Consider the following 26,080-nt stretch of genomic DNA (forward strand, 5'->3'; position numbering starts at 1 on the left):
GGAATGACAGGTCAGCATGGCACGCGAGTTGACAGGGAGATTGCATGTGTTGGTGCATACCTTTGCCACTTGCTTTTCTCAGTGGGAGAGGCGAAGGGCCTGAGAATTGCTGTCAAAGAAACTCGAGGAGTGGGTCCCCAGGATGTACGCTGGGGTGAATTGCTGTGGGTTAGCAAGACCAATTTGTGTTGTCAGTCAGAAGGTGATATGGGCCAACGTCTTCAACAAACCACTGACCTCTGTGTAGATTATGCCTTTTCATCTTTTGATAAAACTCAGTGACCATTTCAGAGTGGGCCATATTGGGTCTGGAGTCACAATTGTCCGAGACAAGGCAAGGATGGCTGATTTTCCTCTGCAAATGGAATTAGTGAACCAGATCGATTCTAAAGGCAACTGCCAAGACTGATACAAATATTCTCGAACAAAGACAAAGGACAAAGAAAATTTACAGCCCAGGAACAGGCCCTTCGGCCCTCCAAGCCTGAGCCAATCCAAATGTACTGTCTAAACCTGTTGGTCAATTCCTGAGCATCTGTATCCCTCTGCTCCCCACCTACTCCTGCAACTGTCTAGGCGCATCTTAAATGAATCTACCGTGCCTGCCTCTACCACCTCTGCTGGCAGTGCGTTCCAGACACATACCACCCTCTGTGTGAAGTACTTGCCGCGAGTATCCCCTTTAAACTTTCCACCTCTCACTTTGAAAGCGTGACCTCTCGTTATTGAATCCTTCACCCTGGGAAAAAGCTTGTCTCTATCCACCCTGTCTATACCCTTCATGATTTTGTAAACCTCAATCAGGTCCCCCCCAATCTCCTTTTTTTTAATGAAAATAAACCTAACCTACTCAACCTCTCTTCATAGCTAGCACCTTCAATACCAGGCAACATCCTCATAAACCTTCTCTGCACCCTCCCCAAAGCGTCCACATCCTTTTGGTTATGTGGTGCCCAGAACTGTACACAGTATTCTAAATGCGGCCAAACCAATGTCTTGTACAATTTTAACATGACTTGCCAGTTCTTATGCTTAATACCCTGTCCAATGAAGGCAAGCATACTATATGCCTTCTTGACCACGCTATCCACCTGTGCAGCAACCTTCAGGGTACAATGGACCTGAACTCCCAGATATCTCTGCTCATCAACTTATCCCAAGGCTCTTCCGTTCATTGTATAATTTGCTCTAGAATTAGTCTTCTGTTTTAAATTTATTTAATTAACTGAATTGAAACTCCTCAGTGGCCACAGTGAGATCAGAACTTACATCTACCAAATTATCGATCCAGTAACATAACCGCATTGCTGCCATCCTCTCTCTGCTTGATGCTGAGGACTGTTTAGCTCTGATGCAGTTTATCCCTCCAGGTCAGTGAAGAGTTACCCCTTGAATTGAGGAACAGTGCTGTGCATAGCGTCACAGTGAGTGGTAGATGGGATTGAGGCAGGGTGAGGTGAGGGGAAGCCAGGAATACCTCACATGCACCTCACAACTGGGAAAGGGTACCGGGCATGAATCTTTGAATTATGTTGCAGTTTATTTGCAATTTCCCTCCATATTTACCATCCAGCGACTTCCAACATGATCTCTAGACTGGAAAAGAAAGATTAGAACTGATAGAGTTGTCACAACTTCCCAATTTGAGGCATATTAAAAGGAATGGACAGTACTGTATAATCACCAGTGCCAAATAGACCTCAGATCATCGAGACTGCCTTACACAGCTCGTAAAGCCTCCATTGCCAGTCAACGTTAAAGTAAACACGGTAAGATTTGTGTTTTGCTGCAGCAGAAAATTGGCAGTAGATGTCTGCAGAACAGGATCTGAAAGGACACAGGAAATATGTGGAGAGTGTGCTCAGTTTCTGTTGATGTGAGTTAAAGAGGCACTGCCTTTTTGAGAAAGTTCCTGAGCATCTTTCTCCTTTCACTTCAGAACTGAGAAATGCTGTGCACCATTCTCATACTCCAGCAATACAGTAAAAGGGAAGAAGCTATCTTAACTCATCTGCTTCTCACAAATCTCCAAGATACAAAGCAGTTATTTAATTTGTTAATGAGCACATATAGCCATCATTACACATGAGGCGTCTGTTTTTGGAGACAGTACTGTATATGTATCAAAGTTTCACCTGCACATCCACCAATATCATTTATTGTATCCGTTGCTCCCGATGTGGTCTCCTCTACATTGGGGAGACTGGGCGCCTCCTAGCAGAGCGCTTTAGGGAACATCTCCGAGACACCCGCACCAATCAACCAAACCGCCCCGTGGCCCAACATTTCAACTCCCCATCCCACTCTGCCGAGGACATGGAGGTCCTGGGCCTCTTTCACCGCCGCTCCCTCACCACCCGACGCCTGGAGGAAGAACGCCTCATCTTCCGCCTCGGAACACTTCAACCCCAGGGCATCAATGTGGACTTCAACAGCTTCCTCATTTCCCCTTCCCCCACCTCATCCTAGTTTCAAACTTCCAGCTCAGTTGCTGTCTCCTTGACTTGTCCGACCTGCCTATCTTCTTTTCCACCTATCCACTCCACCCTCTCCTCCCTGACCTATCACCTTCATCCCCTCCCCCACTCACCCATTGTACTCGATGCTACTCTCTCCCCACCCCCACCCTCCTCTAGCTTATCTCTCCATGCTTCAGGCTCACTGCCTTTATTCCTGATGAAGGACTTTTGCCCGAAACGTTGATTTCGCTGCTCGTTGGATGCTGCCTGAACTGCTGTGCTCTTCCAGCACCACTAATCCAGTATTTGATTTTCAGCATCTGCAGTCATTGTTTTTACCTTGTATATTGTTCATGTCTATCCTGCAAATACTTGGAGGGAAGATTTATTCCTGATGATTATTTTTTTAAACTCATTTGTAGTTTTTAAAGTTTTCTTTACTTTTTATTCATTTTAGTCAAAAGTAATATTCTGGTTCAACATTTTCTCTCATAATCCATTAAATGTCTTAGTCTCATCTCTTTGAAGGATCCTCCTTCAGGAGGCACAAGCTTTTCTTTATAATGTGGACCCGTTCCCACTGTATCAGTCTGAGATGCCTCTCATTCTTGGGGATTAGAAATGGACCCTATACCTGAGGTCTAACTCGTACACCATATAGGTGGCACCGTGGCTCAGTGGTTACCACTGCTGCCTCACAGCACCAGCATCCCAGGTTTGATCCCAGCCTTGAGTGACTGTCCATGTGGAGTTTGCACATTCTCCCAGTGTCTGTGTGGGTTTCCTCTGGGTACTCCAGGTTCCTCCCACAGGTCAAAGATGTGCAGGTTAACTGAATCGGCCGTGCTAAATGTCAGGTGTATTAGTCAGAGGGAAATGGGTCTGGGTGGGTTACTCTTCAGAGGGACTGGTTGGGCCGAAGGGCCTGTTTCCACACTGTAAGGAATTTAATCATCACTCCCTCTAGCATGTATTTTACAGTTTGACTCTATTACTCAGGATTCTGTTGGATTTATTTACTGCTTTGCGTTGGCTTGACATGTTTATCCTGAAATCTAATCAACTCCTTATTTTTTTCTGGGATAAACCTGATCTACGATATAACTGTCCACAAAAATGTTGCCCAGTTTGCTTGGTAATTTGTGAGCCACCTTATCTTCCTCTTTTCATCACATTTGCAAAGGATGCAAAACTACTTTGATGAGGTTTCTGAGTTTGCAGCTGGGGCAATGCATTCTATCTTACCCCTCCAGCAACTCCCTTCCATTTTAAATCTGGGTACTGCCCGTTTCCTTAGTTTCTTATCCTTCTCAGAATTCCACACAAGTTCAAAGTTCATCAAGAGCCACTCGTGTCGTATTTTGTTTAAAACATTTGTTTGAAGTCACAAGGTAAACTTTCTCATCACCTGCCAAGGTTCTTGGGTTCATCGGATCACGGGGTTTGATCTGATAGAATATTCTCCTCCTTCAGTTTCCCCGTACCAGGGGCAAGATTTTGACTTTGAAATGGGGGCAGCAATGGAGATCTCTCCTGGAGTGCCAGCTGCACCATCTTGGCACTGAGCCATTACAGGAAGGGTGAGAGTGGGAGGTGGAATTTCCATCTTGCCAACAGTGACACATTGATGGGCAAATTAAGGTGACTGGTATTTCAGCCAGCCTAAGGGAGTGCTCTCCCCACCCCATGCCCAGTAGGACATGGAATCCAGGGACACCTCGGCATTTGGATATAAAATTGGCTTAAAGTGGGAGACAGAAAGCTGTAGTGGAGGGTTGTTGTTCAGACTAGACGTCTGTGACCCAGCAGTGTGCTGTAAGGATCATTGCTGGGTCCATTGCATTTTGTCATTTTGTCACAGTGGTTAGCACTGCTGCCTCACAGCACCAGAGACCCGGGTTCAATTCCCGCCTCAGGCGACTGATTGTGTGGAGTTTGCACATTCTCCCCGTGTCTGCGTGGGTTTCCTCCGGGAGCTCCGGTTTCCTCACACAGTCCAAAAATGTACAGGTCAGGTGAATTGGCCAGGCTAAATTGCCCATAGTGTTAGGTGAAGGGGTGAATGTAGGGGAATGGGTGGGTTGCGTTTCGGCAGGTCGGTGTGGACTTGTTGGGCTGAAGGGCCTGTTTCCACTCTGCAATCTAATCTAATAATTTGTTTGTGAATATAGGAGGAGTCTTTAGTAAGTTTGCAGATGATGCCAAACTTGGAGATGCAGTGGACAGTGAAGAAGGTTACCTCAGAGTACAATGGGATTTTGATTAGATGGGCCGATGGGCCAAGGATTGGCACATGGAGTTTAATTTAGATAAATGTGAGGTGCTGCATTTTGGAAAGGCAAATCAGGGCAGGGCTTAATGGTAAGGTCCTGGCCAGTGTTACCAAACAAAGAGACCTTGGAGTGCAGTTCATAATTCCTTGAAAGTGGAGTCGCAGTAGACAGGGTAGTGAAGAAGGCATTTGGTACACTTGCCTTCATTGGTCAGTGCATTGAGTATAGGAGTTGGGAGGTCATGTTGCAGCTGTACAGGACACTTGTTAGGCTACTTTTGGAATACTGTGTTCAATTCTGGTCTCCCTGCAATAGGAAGAATGTTGTGAAACCTGAAAGGATGTAGCCAGGGTTGGAGGTTTTGAACTGTGGGGAGAGGTTGAATAGACTGGGTCTGTTTTCCCTGGAGCATCAGAGGCTGAGGGGTGACCCTATAGAGGTCTATAAAATCCTGAAGGGCATGGATAGGATAAATAGATAAAATCTTTTCCCTGGGATGGGGGAGTCCAGAACTGGAGGGCATAGATTTAGGGTGAGAGGGGAAAGCTTCAAAGCTCCAGTCTGATAGGGGCAACATTTTCACGCAGAAGGTGGTGCACATTTTGAATGAGCTGTCAGAGGAGGTTGTGGAGGCTGGAACAATTACAACATTTCAAAGGCACCTGGATGGGTATATGAATAGGCAGGGTTTAGAGGGACACGGGCCAAATGGGACTAGATTAATTCAGGACATCTGATCGGCATGGATGGGTTGGACTGAAGGGTGTGTATCCCTGTTGAAGATCTCTCTGACTCTATGACCATGGCAGGGAAGCAACTCCCAGCCTTGTATCACTGGTTTCCCAGCTTCAGGGCCAGCTTTGAGGAATCCAGCCTACCTGTCCTCTACAATGTTGACCCACCCGCTGTGGTATTTTTAATACTGAACATTGCAAAAGATCTCAGAGGGTGCCTCAAGAAAGAGGTGCTCTGTCTCCCCCCCTCTCTCTCTTTCACTCTCTCTGTTCCCTAATACCTGCGGCTTCTTACTCTGAGCTAGAGAGACTTCCAGTGAGCTCCCAGCTTCAGGAACCCACATATTCATTATCTTTAATTAGACAGCGAGTAGTTACTGAATGGACTCACAAACTCTTCACATTCGCCTGTACCCATATTTCTGTTTTTGCCACTGTTTACCTGTTATTTACTTCTCTATGCTCCTTAACTCTGTGATCTGCCTGTATTGTTCACAAGACAAAGGTTTTCACTGTGCCTCGAACAACGTGACAATCAATTCAATTCAAAAATTGCCAAGCTGGGTCAGGATTGTTATATCTTTTATTCTTTTCATTCTTCAGCTATTCAAAATGGGGGTGGATTGTGGCGACAGTTGAAGCTTGTCACGGTATTTTGCTGCATTATTCACTGGAAAGTGCAAGTAACAATAAAGAAATCAATAATTCATGCCTTGGTTCAAAATTAAAAATACTTTAGGTTATTAAACTAATGAAGCTCAACCTTGGCATCAGTGTGTTTTCCAAATATAGCTCTTCCTGAAGGGTACATCTGTGTAACTTTTATCTAGATTGGTTTGTTGTCTGCAGCTGGTTGATGGTTTGATAAACATTGAGATCATTTTCAATTAGCTCCTTTGGATTGACCTTGGGTGGACATTTGCCAATCTACAGCAGAGGAGAAGCCTGAGTATAAGGCCAGCATGATGCATGTGACTGACAATGAAAGCAAAATACTATGGATGCTGAGAGTCTGAAATAAAGACAGGGAATGCTGGAGAAACTCAGCCGCTCCCATGGAGAGAGAAACAGGGTTCAGGTTTTGAATCAGATGTGACTTCTTCAGTCCTCCCATCCCGTTTCACTCTAACCTTTCCCCTCTGCCTTAAATTCTCATTGTGCCTCCTTAGGCCAGTTCCATCTCTCCCTTGTGCCACCGTTTCCTAAAGCTAGATGTTCTTCACAGTGACAGCTCCATTTTGTACATAAACATTTTCTTTTCCTTCCTTCCCATGTGCTTTCTTTTCCTAATCACTTTATTGCATTAACTATCCAGCAGAGACAATCTATTATTATTCCCGCTCCGTTATGTTTGTAGAACAGGTGAAGACCACCTGCCATCTCACACAGTCTGAAGAGTATCTGGGGCTGGGCTGTTACTGGAGCCATTGACACTCGCGATCAGTAAAACAATCAAATCGATAGAGCTCTTCCCTGTGCTTTAAGTGGCACGGTGGCTCAGTGGTTAACATTGCTGCCTCACAGCGCCAGGGACCCAGGTTCGATTCCAACCTTGAGTGACTGTCTGTGTGGAGTCTGCACATTCCCCCTGTGTCTGCGTAGGTTTGCTCCAGGTCCTCCAATTTCCTCTCACAGTCCAAAGATGTGGAGGTTAGGTAAATTGGCCATGCTAAATTGTCGACAGTATTCAGGGATGTATGGGTTAGGTGCATTAGTCAGGGGTAAATGTAGAGTAATAGGAGAATGGGTCTGAGTGGGTTCCTCTTTGGAGGGTGGGTGTGGACTTGCTGGGCCGAAGGGCCTGTTTCCACACTGTAGGGATTCTATGATTCTAAATCATCATCTCAGGTAATGGGGTCAGTTCGTGAACAAACCATATCTACAGCCTCTTGATTCCAGTCAAATAAAACATCGAATGTAACTCCAGCCTCAAAGCCTCTGAAATCCCTGCAGATCCCTGGCCTCCTGTGCATCTAGAACTTTCATCATCCCACCATTAGGTGATATACCTTCAAGTGGCCTACCTTAAGCTCTATAATTCCCTCACTGAATTTCTCTCCTCTCCCTCTCTATCTATGTACTCCTTTAAGGCAGTCTTTCAAACCAACATCTAAGACCAGGGGCAGGATTTTCTTGACTGAGTAGTGGGGCTGGGAGAACTGCAGACTTCAGAAGTCCCAGAAGGAGACAGCATCCTTCTATCCTCTTCTGGTGTCTCCTGTCCACATGATGGGAAAGTGTTGAGGTGGTTGCAAAAGGAATCTAGTGCCTATTTAGCAACCAACTCCTTCCCTCTCGGCAGGGCACGGTCTCCGTGTGGTTTCTGCAAATTGCCAAGGACTCCAAGGGGAATGCAGAGTAGGAAGGTCTTCTTTAGTGAAACTGACAAGTTGGGTCTTTGATTGGTTTCGCTGAAGAGCTCTAGCCATGCCCAAGTGAGTGCCTGCTTTTCAAGAGATGGCAGAGTGTTAGCACGGTTTGGTGGGGCTTTGGAAGGTACTTCACCTGATATCACGCTCTCCCACCTCCAGCTGCACCTCTCTCCACAGCACAGGAGCAACCTACACAGCACTCCCTCATACCCCTGCTGGGGGAGGGGGGTGGTGGTGGGAAGGGGGAGGGGGAGGTGCGAAACCACCTTCAGCAGCAACAGCAGCCAACCCCCCCCCCCCCCCTCCTCAGCAGCTCCACACCGCTCCCCGGAGCAGGGAGAAGATTCCACCCCTCCCCCCTGGTGAAATCAGGGCCAGCATCAAGTTTGATTTGATAACGTCCTTGTGATGTCCTTCGGGATGTCGCTGGGTTCAAGGTTCACGTTGATTGTTGTTGTTGATTGCACCTAAACACCTCATTGAAAAGGCACCTCTTTTGAGTTCCGTGGGCTCTCAGCTTTGTTATTGTGGGCGGTGGTAATAGATGGTAGTGAAAGCCAAACACTAACACAGGGACATGTTTGTTTTCAGGAAGAGAACGGGAGAATAAGCTGCTCCTTTTAGTTTCCCTCCAGAAAGCTGCCTGCTCGACATGGCTCCAACATTCAGCAGTGCCTTTGTCACTGTACAGAAAATCTATTACCCAGCACTCTGTGCAATCGGCATCCCAGGTAAGTCTCACTGTGTTGTGAAGTGAAATTGATCTCCAGCCGCGGGGTAAACGAGGTGATAGGAATAAAATAGGAGCAAAAGGCTAACAGGATGAGGGTGGGAAATGCAGGAGAGAGACTTAGCAAATCACCAAATGTTTTCAAAACAATTTATACATTTTATAGACTCAAAGCGCAGGAAAGACTCCATCCTACATCATCACCTGCACTAGCCCACCACTTGGTGCAATATCTGTTTGTTGCTGGTCTAAATCCCCAAACATCCCTGACCAATCAGTATGGCTCAGTTTCTGCACTGACCTTGAAGAGACCGCACTGTGGATGCAGCAAAATGATACCAAGACCATTCAGCCCGTGGGTGGCCTCGTCCAGGCCTGGTTTCCCTGGAGTTGATAAGACTAAAGGATGGTTGAATTCACGTCCTAAAAATTATAAAGTGGAATCTCAGAACGAATCGGAAAAGCTGTAATATCTGAGTTTGACTTATTCGGAGCAGAATCAGATTCCCCTTTCCACACAAAGGGAGGAAACTGGAATTTTCTCCTCTGAAATGGTTGGAGCTGCTGCAAGGGTATTAGAAATTCAAAGGGGAGAGTACGCTGTAGAATAGTATTTTCTGTCTGTAAACCTGAGACCATCTAAAATTCTCCCTTTGATTTAACTCGCAGTAAATCGCCATTCACCTATTAACCCTTCGCTCTCTGATCTACCTTGGCCCCAGTCAAACAGCCCCTTGATTCCCCCCCTTGTTTGCAAATCTCTCCTTGGCTATGCTGCTACCTACCCCTGTGATCTCCAGCTTCACAACACCCTGCATTTCTCCACTTCTGCCAGTTTTGGATGGCCATGTATAACTCCTTCACCATTGATGGATGTGTTTTTGAGTGGGGTCCAAGCTCCAGTCTGTCCTTTCTACACCTCTCTGACTCTCTACCCCTTTTCCCTCCTTAAGACACCACCTCCTTTCAAGCTCGTAGCCATCTGATCCAACAACTCCTTTTGAATTTGCTGTCATTCTTGGTTTTACAATGTTCCTTTGAAACACCTTGGCATTTTGTATTTGCAGCAACTTAGGAGCTAGTGAATAGCAGAGTAACTGTTATTGTTGCTAGTCACCAGCCCTATGCCGTATTCCCCATGTATCCGTGGCGAATACATTCCAAAACCTACCATGGAAGCCCAAAGCCACGGATAGGAGTGAACCTATTCATTTAAATGGGATATTTACCTTCCCAGCAGCCTCTGGTGTCTGGTTCCGGAAGGTTCCCTGTAATATGTTTGGGCCACGGTATAACTGAAACCGTGGATAACGATTCCACAGATACGGCAATCGACCTGCAGTTTCCATCAGATCATATCAGCAGAACCTTCCGGCAAGATCCCCTTCCCCTATATTCCAGAAATGCTGACATCCTCAGCAGGATAGGCAGCACCTTCAGAGATTCAGAAACAAAGTGACCCTTTACAGTTGGTGCCACTTTATCAGAACAGGAATTAAAGGTGGAACAGGTTTTGCACAAATGCAGCCTGAGCCAAATGTTGGACTATGTGGGGCTTGTGGTATAGGTATTTGTAAGCAATTTCTATTTTTTGTTGAGTTTATTAAGAAGCAGCAGTTTAGAGAGGAGATGTTCATTAATGATAGCATATGAGTAAGACAGTTGGGGATGAGGCTGTGAAATGTTGTGAGGGCAATACCTTGCTCTCCAGTGGAGATGTTAGAGACCTCTCCGCTGAGACAATGCCCCTCCTTCTCCTCTGGTCAGACTGCTGTCTGGAGAGTTCAACCTCCCAATGAGGACTGCCACCTACAAAGCTGCCTGAAGCCCCATCATCACTTCTTAAATCACCCTGTTTCTGGGGGAGGGGGGGGCTGGTGGTTGGTGCTGTGTCAATCACTTGTCTGAATTATTGTGGCCAATGACCATGAGGTACTGACTCATGACATCAGGATGCCCCTTGACCCATGTGAAAGTTCGTTATCTTTCCCTCTAAGATCAAAGCATCATGGTCTTACAGAACTGCTTTTGATGAGAAGGTAGTGTGGGCCTGATAATTTGTTGATGTCAGTTCGATGGGACATCATGACATTAGTGGGCAGCACGGTGGCACAGTGGTTAGCACTGCTACCTCACAGCGCCAGCGACCCGGGTTCAATTCCCACCTCGGGCAGCTCTCTGTGTGGAGTTTGCACGTTCTCCCCGTGTCTGCGAAGGTTTCCTCTGGGTGCTCCGGTTTCTTCTCACAGTCCAAGAATGTGCAGGTTAGGTGAATTGACCATGCTAAATTGCCCGTAATGTTAGGTGAAGGGGTAAATGTAGGGGAATGCGTCTGGGTGGGTACGCTTCGGCGGGTTGGTGTCCACTTGTTGGGCCGAAGGGCCTGTTTCCACACTGTAAGTAATCTAATCTAGTGACTCTTATGATCTTTCCTTTGTTTTCATGCCCTACAGTTTTATTTATATTTGTAGAAGGTTTCTTACTTTGAAACACAGTGCTACACAGGAAATACTAAATATGAAATACTGAAGGAGTTCAGTTTTAATGGGGATCCAAATTTCCAACCTCAAATCCCAGTGAATTTCTAACTTGCCATGACTCTGAGCTCTCCTTCTGTTGCCTTTGCCTCAGTGTCACTACTGAGGCCTTTTATATTTAATATTGCTTAGAGGATGGAAGGTCTGAAGGTTTATACAAAACTGGATTATTTCAAACTTTGCCGAAATACTTGGAGTGGTTACTTTAAATGAGCTCATCAAAAGTTTACCATGGATGTTGGTGAATTTGTTTTTCCTGTCGTTCACATGCCTGATGATAACTGTTGTTCCCCCAAGACCCTTCTTGGGCTGTTCTGAACAGCGACTGGCTTTGGGAGAGATTCTTGTTTTATTTGGTCCAAGTGGAGAAAGGTCTTCAAAGAACAAGCTACCCAGCTGCTCGCTGCCATTTCTGAATCAAAATGAACGAAAGCTTTTTGTTTTTAGAAAGTACGATTGAAGAAACATCGTACGGTTGTGGTAGCTCAGTCAACTGGGACGTGAGGGACAACTGTGTGTGATTAGTGATATAACCACGCCTGCAGCAAACCAGAACACACTCGGAGCGTTTCAGCCTTTTTACTTTGGCCTGGAAGAATGAAGCATAGGCAGCCTGGTTTTGCAGCAGTCTAATCTTTGCAGTGCACATTTATCACTTCTCCCAAACAGTGAGTGAGAGTGTGCGTGTGTGTGTGCGTGTGTGTGTGTGTACGCGTGCCTGAGTGTGTGTGTGTACGTGTGTGTGTACGTGTGCGTGTGCGTGTGTGTGTACGTGTGTGTGTGTGTATGTGTATGCGTACATGTGTGTGTGTGTGTGCGTATGCGTGTGTGTGTGTGTGTACGCGTGCGTGTGCGTGTGTGTGTGTATGTGTGTGCGTACATGTGAAAGAATGAGTGACAGAGAGAGAGAGAGAGAGAGTATTAGGATTGCAATGATGTTTGTTGGCACCTGCACTCCAGGACAGGGATACAGGAGTATGGTGAAAAGTGCACACAGTCACTATTCCAAGCGCCATCTTAGGGACAAATGTACCCAGGTACAAAATAGAAATAAGTTGAAAGTTCAACATTACAGTCTTTCAAATCGCCATGGGACTGCCATCACTCCACACTGGGCGTGCCCCATGGGGACACATTCTCCCCCCACACTCCCCACGTGGACACACTCTCCCCCCACACTGCCCACGTGGACACACTCTCCCCCACACTCCCCACGTGAACACACTCTCCCCCCACACTGCCCACGTGGACACACTCTCCCCCACACTGCCCACGGGGACACACTCTCTCCCCACACTCCCCACGTGAACACACTCTCCCCCCACACTGCCCACGTGGACACACTCTCCCCCACACTCCCCACGTGAACACACTCTCCCCCCACACTGCCCACGTGGACACACTCTCCCCCACACTGCCCACGGGGACACACTCTCTCCCCACACTCCCCACGTGAACACACTCTCCCCCCACACTGCCCACGTGGACACACTCTCCCCCACACTGCCCACTTGGACATACTTTCCCGCAACACACTCCCCACGTGGACACACTCTCCCCCCACACTGCCCACTTGGACATACTCTCCCTCAACACACTCCCCACGTGGACACACTCTCCCCCCACCCTCCCCATGTGGACACACTCTCCCCTCACCCTCCCCATGTGGACACACTGTCCCCCCACACTCCCCACGGGGACACACTGTCTCCCCACACACCCCACATGAACATACTCTCCCCACACACTGCCCACAGGGACACACTCTCTCCCCACACTCCCCACATGGATGCACTCTCTTCCCATACTCCCCACGTGGACACACTCTCCCCCCACACTCCCCACGTGGACATACTCTCCCCTCACACTCCCCACGTGGACATACACTCCCCCACATTCCCCATGTGGACACACTGTCCCCCCACACTCCCCACGGGGACACACTGTCTCCCCATACACCCCACATGAACACACTCTCCCCACACATTGCCCACGGGGACACACTCTCTCCCCACACTCCCCACATGGATGCACTCTCTTCCCATACTCCCCACGTGGACACACTCTCCCCCCACACTCCCCACGTGGACATACTCTCCCCCCACACTCCCCACGTGGACATACACTCCCCCACATTCCCCATGTGGATACACTGTCCCACCACACTCCCCACGTGGACGCACTCTCCCCCACACTCCCCACATGGGCACACTCTCCCCCACACTCCCCACATGGACACACTCTCCCCCACACTCCCCACGTGGACACACTCTCCCCCCACACTCCCCACGTGGACAAACGCTCCCCACACTTCCCACATGGATACACTCTTAACCCACACTCCCCACGTGGAACAACCCTCCCCCACACTCCCCACGAGGACGCACTCTCTCCCCACACTCCCAACATGGACACACTCTCTCCCCACACTCCCCACATGGGCACACTCTCTCCCCAAACTCCCCGCGGGGACACACTCTCCCCCCCCCCACACTCTCCCCGTGGACACACTCTCCCCCCACACTCCCCACATGGATACACTCTCTTCCCACACTCCCAACATGGACACACTCTCCCCCCCACACGCCCCACATGGACACACTCTCCCCCCACACCCCCCACATGGATACACTCTCTCCCCACACTCCCAACATGGACACACTCTCCCCCCACACGCCCCACATGGACACACTCTCCCCCCACACGCCCCACATGGACACACTCTCTCCCCACACTCCCCACATGGGCACACTCTCTCCCCAAACTCCCCGCGGGGACACACTCTCCCCCCCCCCCCCACACTCTCCCCGTGGACACACCCTCCCCCCCACACTCCCCACGTGGACAAACTCCCCACGTGGACACACTCTCCACGTGGACACACTCTCCACGTGGACACACTCTCCCAAACATTCCCCACGTGGAGACACAGTCACCCAACACTCTCCACGTGGACACACTGACCCCCACACTCCTCACGGGGACCCACTCTAACCCCACACTCCCCACATGGACACACTGTCCCCCACATTCCCCACATGGACACACTCTCCCCCCACACTCCCCACGTGGACTTACACTCCCCCACATTCCCCACGTGGATACACTGACCCCCACACTCCCCACGTGGACACACTCCCCACGTGGAGACACAGTCACCCAACACTCTCCACGTGGACACACTGACCCCCACACTCCCCACGGGGACCCACTCTACTCCCACACTCCCCAGGGGGACACACTCTCCCCCCACACTCCCCACGGGGACACACTCTCCCCCCCCACACTCCCCCCGTGGACACACTCTGCCCCCACACTCCCCACGTGGACACACTGTCCCCCCACACTCCCCACATGGACACACTCTGCCCCCACACTCCCCATGTGGACAAACGCTCCCCCACACTCCCCACGTGGACACACTCTCCCCCACATTCCCCACATGGACACACTCTCCCCCACATTCCCCACATGGACACACTCTCCCCCACACTCCCCACGTGGGCAAACTCCCCACGTGGACACACTCCCCACGTGGAGACACAGTCACCCAACACTCTCCACGTGGACACACTGACCCCCACACTCCCCACGGTGACCCACTCTACCCCCACACTCCCCACATGGACACACTGTCCCCCACACTCCCCACATGGATACACTCTCCCCCCCACACTCCCCACGTGGACATACTCTACCCCCACACTCCCCACATGGACATACACTCCCCCACATTCCCCACGTGGATACACTGTCCCCCCACACTCCCCACGTGGACGCACTCTCCCCCCACACTCCCCACGTGGACATACACTCCCCCACATTCCCCACGTGGATACACTGACCCCCACACTCCCCACGTGGACGCACTCTCCCCCACACTCCCCACATGGGCACACTCTCCCCCACACTCCCCACATGGGCACACTCTCCCCCACACTCCCCACATGGACACACTCTCCCCCCACACTCCCCACGTGGACAAACGCTCCCCACACTCCCCACATGGACACACTCTTACCCCACACTCCCCACGTGGAACAACTCTCCCACACACTCCCCAAAAGAACGCACTCTCCCGCCACACTCCCCACGGGTAAACACTCTCCCCCCACACTCCCCACGTGAGCACACTGTCCCCCCACACTCCCCACGGGGACACACTCTCCCCCCACACTCCCCACGGGGACACACTCTCCCCCCACACACCCCACGTGGACAAACTCCCCACGTGGACACACTCCCCACGTGGAGACACAGTCACTAAACACTCTCCACGTGGACACACTGACCCCCACACTCCCACGGGGATACACTCTACCCCCACACTCCCCACGGGGACACACTCTCCCCCACACTCCCCACAGGGACACACTATCCCCCCACACTCCCCACATGGACACACTGTACCCACATTCCCCACATGGACACACTCTCCCCCCACACTCCCCAGGTGGACATACACTCCCCCACATTCCCCACGTGGATACATTGTCCCCCCATACTCCCCACATGGACGCACTCTCCCCCACACTCCCCACATGGACACACTCTCCCCCACACACCCCACCTGGGCAAACTCCCCATGTGGACACACTCCCCACGTGGAGACACAGTCACCCAACACTCTCCACGTGGACACACTGACCCCCACACTCCTCACGGGGACCCACTCTAACCCCACACTCCCCACATGGACACACTGTCCCCCACATTCCCCACATGGACACACTCTCCCCCCACACTCCCCACGTGGACTTACACTCCCCCACATTCCCCACGTGGATACACTGACCCCCACACTCCCCACGTGGACGCATCTCCCCCACACTCCCCACATGGACACACTCTCGCCCACACTCCCCACATGGATACACTCTCCCCCCACACTCCCCAAGTGGACAAACGCTCCCCACATTCCCCACATGGACACACTCTTACCCCACACTCCCCACGTGAAACAACTCTCCCACACACTCCCCAAAAGGACGCACTCTCCCCCCACATTCCCCACGGGTAAACACTCTCCCCCCACACTCCCCACGTGAGCACACTGTCCCCCCACACTCCCCACGGGGACACACTCTCCCACCACACTCCCCACGTGGACACACTCTCCCACCACACTCCCCACGTGGACAAACACCCCACGTGGACACACTCCCCACGTGGAGACACAGTCACCCAACACTCTCCACGTGGACACACTGACCCTCACACTCCCCACGGGGACCCACTCTACCCCCACACTCCCCACGTGGACGCACTCTCTCCCACACTCCCCACGGGGACACACTCTCCCCCCACACTCCCCACATGGACACACTGTCCCCCACATTCCCCACATGGACACACTCTCCCCCCACACTCCCCACGTGGACATACACTCCCCCACATTCCCCACGTGGATACACTGTCCCCCCACACTCCCCACGTGGACGCACTCTCCCCCCACACACCCCACGTGGACAAACGCTCCCCACACTCCCCACATGGACACACTCTTACCCCACACTCCCCACGTGGAACAAGTCTCCCCCACACTCCCCACAAGGAGACAGTCTCCCCCCACACTCCCCAAGTGGATACACTCTCCCCCACACCCCCCACATGGACACACTCTCCCCACACTCCCCATGTGGACACACTCCCCACGTGGACACACTCCCCACGAGGAGACACGGTCACACCACACTCTCCACATGGACACAGTCTCCCCCACACTCCCCACATGGACACACTCTCCCCCCACACTCCCTACGTGGACAAAAGCTCCCCCACACTCCACACATAGACACTGTCTCCCCCCCACACTTCCCCCGTGGACACACTCTGCCCCCACACTCCCCACGGGGACACACTCTCCCCCCACACTCCCCACTGGGACAGACTCTCCCCCCCACACTGCCCCCGTGGACACACTGTCCCCCCACACTCCCCATGTGGACAAACTCCCCACGTGGACACACTCCCCACGTGGAGACACAGTCACCCAACACTCTCCACGTGGACACACTGACCCCCACACTCCCCACGGGGACCCACTCTACTCCCACACTCCCCAGGGGGACACACTCTCCCCCCACACTCCCCACGGGGACACACTCTCCCCCCCACACTCCCCCCGTGGACACACTCTGCCCCCACACTCCCCACGTGGACACACTGTCCCCCCACACTCCCCACATGGACACACTCTCCCCCCACACTCCCCATGTGGACACACTCTCCCCTCACACTCCCCATGTGGACAAATGCTCCCCCACATTCCCCACGTGGACACACTCTCCCCTACACTCCCCACGGGGACACACTCTCCCCCCCAAACTGCCCCCGTGGACACACTGTCCCCCCACACTCCCCATGTGGACAAGCTCCCCACGTGGACACACTCCCCACGTGGAGACACAGTTACCCAACTCTTTCCATGTGGACATACTGACCCCCCCACTCCCCACGGGGACCGACTCTACCACCATACTCCCCATGGGGACACACTCTCCCCCACATTACCCACGGGGACACACTCTCCCCCCACACTCCCCACGGGGACACACTCTCCCCCCACACTCCCCACATGGACACACTCTCCCCCCACACTTCCCACGTGGACACACTCACCCCCACACTCCCCACGTGGACACACTCACCCCCACACTCCCCACGTGGACACACTCACCCCCACACTCCTCACGAGGACACACTCTCCCCCCACACTACCCATGTGGACACACTCACCCCCACACTCCCCACGAGGACACACTCTCCCTCCACACTCCCCACATGGACACACTCTCCCCCACACTCTGCACGTGGACACACTGACCCCCACACTCCCCACGTGGACACACTCTACCCCCACACTGCTCAGAGGGACACACTCCCCACATGGACACACTCTCACCTCACACTCCCCATGTGGACAAACGCTTCCACACTCCCCACGTGGACATACTCTCCCCCCACACTCCCCACGTAGACACACTGTCCCCCCACACTCCCCACATGGACGCACTCTCCCTCACACTCCCCACATGGACACACTCTCACCCCACACTCCCCACGTGGACAAACGCTCCCACACTCCCCACATGGACACACTCTCCCCCCACACTCCCCACGAGGACACACTCTCCCCCCACACATCCCACGTGGACACACTCTCCCCCCATACTCCCCACATGGATACACTCTCCCCTTACAATGCCCACGGGAACACACTTTCCCCCCACACTCCCCACGTGAACACATTCCCCCCCCCTCCCCCCCACACCCCTCCCATGGACACACTCTGACCCCACACTCCCCAAGTGGACACACTGTCTCCCCACAATTCCCACATGGACACACTCTCTCCCCACACTCCCCACGTGGACAAAAGCTCCCCCACACTTCCCACATGGAGACATTCTTCCCACACTCCCCACATGGACAAAAGCTCCCCCACACTCCCCACATGGACACACTCTCTCCCCACACTCCCCACGTGGACAAAAGCTCCCCCACACTCCCCACATGGACACACTCTCCCCACGCTCCCCACATGGACACACTCTCCCCCCACACTCCCCACGTGGATAAAAGCTCCCCCACACTCCCCACAAGGACACACTCTCCCCCCCACACTCCCCACGTGGACACACTGTCCCCCGATACTCCCCACATGGACACACTCTCCTCCCACACTCCCCACGTAGACACACTCTCCCCCCACACTCCCCACGTGGAAATACTCACCCCCCACACTCCCCACGTGGACACACACTCCCAAAGTGGACACACTGTCCTCCCACACTCCCCGCACTGACACACTCTCCCCCCACACTCCCCAGGTGGACACAGTCACCCCCCACTCTCCCCACATGGACACACTCTCCCCCCACACTCCACACATGAACACACACTCCCCCACACTCCCGACGTGGACACAGTCGCCCCCCCACTCTCCCCACGTGGACACACTTGCCCCCCACACTCCCCACGTGGACACACTTGCCCCCCACACTCCCCACGTGGACACACTGTCCCCCCACACTCACCACATGGATGCATACTCGCCCCACACTCCCCACCTGGACATACACTCCCCATGTGGACACACTCTCCTCCACACTGCCCACGGGGACACACTCTCCCCCCACACTCCCCACGTTTACACACTCTCCCCCCACACTCCCCACGGGGACACACTCTCCCCCCACACTCCCCACGGGGACACACTCTCCCTCACACTCCCCATATGGACACACTCTCCACCCACACTCCCCACGTGGACACACTTTCCCCACACTCCCCACGTTTACACACTCTCCCCCCACACTCCCCACGGGGACACACTCTTCCTCACACTCCCCATATGGACACACTCTCCCCCCACACTCCCCACGTGGAAACACTCTCCCCCCACACTCCCCACGTGGACACACACTCCCAAAGTGGACACACTGTCCTCCCACACTCCCTGCACGGACACACTCTCCCCCCACACTCCCCACGTGGACACAGTCAACCCCCACTCTCCCCACATGGACACACTCTCCCCCCACACTCCCCACATGAACACACTCTCCCCCACACTCCCGACGTGGACACAGTCGCCCCCCCACTCTCCCCACGTGGACACACTTGCCCCCCACACTCCCCACGTGGACACACTGTCCCCCCACACTCACCACATGGATGCATACTCGCCCCACACTCCCCACCTGGACATACACGCCCCATGTGGACACACTCTCCTCCACACTGCCCACGGGGACACACTCTCCCCCCACACTCCCCACGTTTACACACTCTCCCCCCACACTCCCCACGGGGACACACTCACCCTCACACTCCCCATATGGACACACTCTCCACCCACACTCCCCACGTGGACACACTCTCCCCCCACACTCCCCACATGGACACACTCTCCACTCATACTCACCATAAGGACACACTCTCCCCCCACACTCCCCACATGGACACACACTCCCCCCACACTCCCCACAAGGACACACTCTCTCCCACACTCCCCACATGGACACACTCTCCCCCCATATTCCTCACAGGGACAGACTCTCCTCCACACTACCCACGGGGACACACTCTCCCCCCACACTCCCCACATGGACACACTCTCCCACAACACTCCCCACATGGACACACTCTCCCCCAACACTCACCCCGTGGACACACTCTCCCCCCACACTCCCCACGTGGACACACTGCCCCCCACACTCCCCGCATGGACACACTCTCCCCCCACACTCCCCTCACACTCCCCATGTGGAAACACTCTCCCCCCACACTCCCCACGTGGACACACTCTCCCCCCACACTCCCCGCATGGACACACTCTCCCCCCACACTCCCCACGTGGACACACACTCACCCCACACTCCCCACATGGACACACTCTCCCCCACTCTCCCCGCATGGACACACTCTCCCCACACTCCCCACATGGATACACTCTCCCCCCACACTCCCCACGTGGAAACACTCTCCCCCCACACTCCCCACGTGGACACACACTCCCAACGTGGACACACTCTCCCCCCACACTCCCCGCATGGACACACTCTCCCCCCACACTCCCCACGTGGACACACACTCCCCCCCACACTCCTCGCATGGACACACACTCCCCCCACTCTCCCCACAAGGACACACTCTCTCCCACACTCCCCACATGGACACACTCTCCCCCCATATTCCTCACAGGGACAGACTCTCCTCCACACTACCCACGGGGACACACTCTCCCCCCACACTCCCCACATGGACACACTCTCCCACAACACTCCCCACATGGACACACTCTCCCCCCACACTCACCCCGTGGACACACTCTCCCCCCACACTCCCCACGTGGACACACTGCCCCCCACACTCCCCTCTTGGACACACTCTCCCCCCACACTCCCCCCACACTCCCCACGTGGAAACACTCTCCCCCCACACTCCCCACGTGGACACACTCTCCCCCCACACTCCCCGCATGGACACACTCTCCCCCCACACTCCCCACGTGGACACACACTCCCCCCACACTCCCCGCATGGACACACTCTCCCCCACTCTCCCCGCATGGACACACTCTCCCCACACTCCCCACATGGATACACTCTCCCCCCACACTCCCCACGTGGAAACACTCTCCCCCCACACTCCCCACGTGGACACACACTCCCAACGTGGACACACTCTCCCCCCACACTCCCCGCATGGACACACTCTCCCCCCACACTCCCCACGTGGACACACACTCCCCCCACACTCCTCGCATGGACACACTCTCCCCCCACATTCCCCACATGAACACACTCTCCCCCACTCTCCCCACGTGGACACACATCCCCACACACTCCCTACGTGGACATACACTCCCCCCACACTCCCCACATGGATACACTCTCCCCCCACACTCCCCACATGGGCACACTCTCCCCCATGCTCCCCACTTGGACACACTCTCCCGCCACACTCACCACGGGGACACACTCTCCCCCACACTCCCCACATGGACACAGTCACCCCCAGTCTCCCCACATGAACACACTCTCCCGCACACTCCCTACGTTTACACACTCTCCCCCCACACTCCCCACGTGGACACACACTCCCCCCACACTCCTCGCATGGACACACTCTCCCCCCACATTCCCCACATGAACACACTCTCCCCCACTCTCCCCACATGGACACACATCCCCACACACTCCCCACGTGTACATACACTCCCCCCACACTCCCCACATGGATACACTCTCCCCCCACACTCCCCACGTTGGTACAGTCGCTCCCCACTCTCCCCACATGGACACACTCTCCCCCACACTCCCGACGTGGACACAGTTCCCCCCCCCCCCCACTCTCCACACATGGACACACTCTCCCCCACACTCCCGACGTGGACACAGTTCCCCCCCCCCCCCACTCTCCACACATGGACACACTCTCCCCCCACATTCCCCACATGAACACACTCTCCCCCTTTCTCCCCATGTGGACACACTCTCCCCCCACACTTCCCACATAGACACACTCTCCCCCCACACTTCCCACATAGACACACTCTCCCCCCACACTCCCCACGTGGACACACACTCCCCCCACACTCCTCGCATGGACACACTCTCCCCCCACATTCCCCACATGAACACACTCTCCCCCACTCTCCCCACATGGACACACTCTCCCCCACACTCCCGACGTGGACACAGTTCCCCCCCCCCCCACTCTCCACACATGGACACACTCTCCCCCCACATTCCCCACATGAACACACTCTCCCCCTTTCTCCCCATGTGGACACACTCTCCCCCCACACTTCCCACATAGACACACTCTCCCCCCACACTTCCCACATAGACACACTCTCCCCCACACTCCCCACATGGACACACTCTCCCCCCACACTTCCCACATAGACACACTCTCCCCCACACTCCCCACGTTTACACACTCTCCCCCCACACTCCCCACATGGGCACACTCTCCCCCATGCTCCCCACTTGGACACACTCTCCCGCCACACTCACCACGGGGACACACTCTCCCCCACACTCCCCACATGAACACAGTCGCCCCCAGTCTCCCCACATGAACACACTCTCCCGCACACTCCCTACGGGGTCACACTCTCCCCCATACTCCTCACTTAGACACACTCTTCCCCCACACTCCCCATGTTTACACACTCTCCCCCCACACTCCCACGGGGACACACTCTCCCCCACACTCCCCATGTTTACACACTCTCCCCCCACACTCCCACGGGGACACACTCTCCCCCACACTCCCCATGTTTACACACTCTCCCCCCACACTCCCACGTGGACACACTCTCCCCCACACTCCCCATGTTTACACACTCTCCCCCCACACTCCCACGTGGACACACTCTCCCTCCCACACTCCCCACGTGGACACACTCTCCCTCCCACACTCCCCATGTGGACACACTCTGCCCCCACACTCCCCACGTGGACACAGTCGCGCCCCACTCTCTCCACATGGACACACTCTCCCCCACACTCCCCACCTGGACACAGTCTTCCCCCATACTCCCCACGTGGACACACTGTCCCCCCACACTCCCCACGTGGACACACTGTCCCCCCACACTCCCCACATGGACACACTCTCCCCCCACACTCCCCACGTGGACACAGTCTTCCCGCACACTCCTCTCGTGGACACACTGTCCCCCCACACTCCCCACATGGACACACTGTCCCCCCACACTCCCCACATGGACACACTCTCCCCCCACACTCCCCACATGGACACACTCTCCCCCCACACTCCCCACGTGGACACAGTCTTCCCCCACACTCCTCACGTGGACACACTGTCCCCCCACACTCCCCATATGGACACACTCTCCCCCCACACTCCCCACATGGACACACTCTCCCCCACACTCCCCATGTGGACACACTCTCCCCCCACACTCCCCACCTGGACTCACTCTCCCCCACACTCCCCACCTGGACTCACTCTCCCCCACACTCCCCACCTGGACACAGTCTCCCCCCACACTCCCCACCTGGACACACTCTCCCCCACACTCCTCACGTGGACACACTGTCCCCCCACACTCCCCATATGGACACACTCTCCCCCACACTCCCCACATGGACACACTCTCCCCCACACTCCCCACCTGGACACAGTCTCCCCCCACACTCCCCACGTGGACACAGTCTCCCCCTGCAGTGGACATTTCCCTCACCAGCTGCTTTGTTGCTGCCCCCCCCCGGTGATGCCACCCTGTGGACACCACACTCCGATGCCATGGCTGCAGACACCTCCAGGTCCCAGTTCCCTCCTGAATGTGAGCAAAAGCAAAAACTAACAACAAAGGTGAGAAAGGAAGTTGTAAAAAAAGACCGGAAGAGCAGCCGGAGTGTATGAGGCCCAGGCTTAAGGGCCTGAATGTACCTACTCCACTGTCATCATTTTGGGAGATGGGGATATGTAAAGGGAACCATGCTTCCTGCTAGCTGGAAATCGAAAGGAAAGGTTTCTGACCAATGCTCCCTCCCAGCCTAGCGGCCATGCTAGACCATGCCAATCACTGCTGTGCATGGAGGTCTGTAGAGAGGAAAAGGAAAATCCAGGGAACGCTGCTTCTGACTCCAAGGAAGGAAGGCTCTGTGTCTAATCCAAGACCCGCGGGGTGGGGGGGGGTGGGGGGGGTGGGAGAGTTGTTTGAATTTGTGCAAGCCCTCTTGAAAGGAGATGAAACGGATGCGGAATTATTGTTCATCCTTTTTGAAAAGTTCGCCGAGTGGATGGAAAGGAAACTAGGTTTTGTTTGTGCATAGCAAGCGGATGGGAAGAGCTCCCCAAGTTTATGTCTTGCTTTCTGAGCAGCTTCCCAGAGACAGTGATAGGCCAAAAGGGACTATTGACAGTGTGTACCAAACTTCCACTTCAACATCTCGAAAGCAGCTGGGTTGGCCTCTATAGAATTTCAGTGAGTAAAACAGAGTAAATTCTACCATGGGATGTGCACTTTGAAATGTAAAGCTACGTATTTGTGAATTAATTCTTCTCAAAGAATTTCAACATTCACCCCCTCCGTTATTATGAGCTCTCATAGAAAAATGGAAGGTTGTAAGAGCAAGACGAGACACTGAGGTGGCTGACAGATGTGAGCTACACCATGACTCCAAACCTTTTCTCCTTCCCCTCACGTCCACAAGACAACAGGAAGTGGGAAGGTGAAAGGTGGCTAGTGTTGAGAATGGACAATTGAGAATGAGCCATCCTCAGGCCAAAGGTAAGGAAGTGCTGAGGGTGCAGTTGACGACGGAAGGCACAGTGTTACCTTTGTCACAAAGAGAGGCTGGACACCCTGGGGCAAATCCATGGGATTTATCTGAGCACACCAGCTCGCTACAGAGAAAGGAACCTTGGCTCAGAGTACAACAGACTAAGTTGTACCTCTGACCGCAGTTGTGAGACCTAAAGTAAATACTGTCATAGCTTCTCCAGTAAACACGGAAAGGCTGAGTGAAGTCAAGGAGACAGCAGTTACAGGAAACAGCTCCAGCAAATTTTCTTTAAGTGCCATGGCCAAGCAATTTCTATAAACAACATCCATCACCAGAAGTCAAATTGGAACCATTGTCCATATTCTGTAAACTGAAACTTCCTTGGGGACTGGGAAAATCTGAAGGAAATGTTTAGTAAGTCTTCTCCTCTAGCAACACAATCCAGAGTTAATATAATGGCCCCATTGGTTTAATCCAAAATCAAAGCTGAGGGAATATATAGATTATTGATAGAGCTGCGGTCGGAGCAAGATTAATTTTATGACTAAAATATTTAATTTTTCCAAGGCAGAAGGTGTTATGAAATGCCCTTATGTTTAAAATTGCTTGAAGGATTTAAGTTTTAAAGGATTGTGGAAAATGAATTTATTCAAGTTTAGTGGAAATACCTAGATTATTTTCTTTAAAAGAGATCATTGAAAGTTCACTATGGGTATTAAAATTTCTTTACAGACAAATCTTGCTGTAAAACACAAAATTGGTGATAACTGTTGACCCTTGCTGGGGCTGTTTTTTGACCAGTCGAAGGCTGGGAGAGGTTCCTGTTTGATTGGATTCAGTTGGAGAGAAACCATGCAAAGAATTGCTTCCCAGCTGATCTCACCCTCTCATGTCTGAAAAGAAAGCTCTTTTGTTGAGTTCACGGTAATACCTTTTTGTTCCTTTGCAATAGTGATCGAAACAACATTTCAAGCTTGTATTTCCTGAGCAAGCTACAAGAAGTCAGATTAGTGACTTGACCACAACAGCCAGAACATAAAAGCAACAGTCTCAGGAATATTTTACCCTTCGTCCTTTTGTCACTAGGAATAACCCATTGGGCAGAAGGATAGAGAAAACATTCTGTTGCCCTTCTGCTGAAGAGTGTGTGTTTTTTGGGGAATATTTAAAAGGATCAGCATTTTTACTTGCATATTATCAAAC

General features: G+C 53.2%; 1 protein-coding gene across 1 annotated transcript in view; it reads left to right on the forward strand.

The window, feature by feature from the left end:
- Nucleotides 1-26,080, forward strand: part of LOC140454591 (probable G-protein coupled receptor 139) — a 94,138-nt gene that overhangs the window by 47,938 nt on the left and 20,120 nt on the right. Inside the window, exon 2 of the mRNA XM_072549456.1 lies at nucleotides 8,430-8,569. Coding sequence (XP_072405557.1) covers nucleotides 8,491-8,569 — 79 coding nt within the window. The 5' untranslated portion in view covers nucleotides 8,430-8,490. The remainder of the gene's footprint in view (nucleotides 1-8,429; nucleotides 8,570-26,080) is intronic.

This window comes from Chiloscyllium punctatum, chromosome 3 (genome assembly GCF_047496795.1).
Source record: "Chiloscyllium punctatum isolate Juve2018m chromosome 3, sChiPun1.3, whole genome shotgun sequence".
Classification (NCBI taxonomy): domain Eukaryota; kingdom Metazoa; phylum Chordata; class Chondrichthyes; order Orectolobiformes; family Hemiscylliidae; genus Chiloscyllium; species Chiloscyllium punctatum.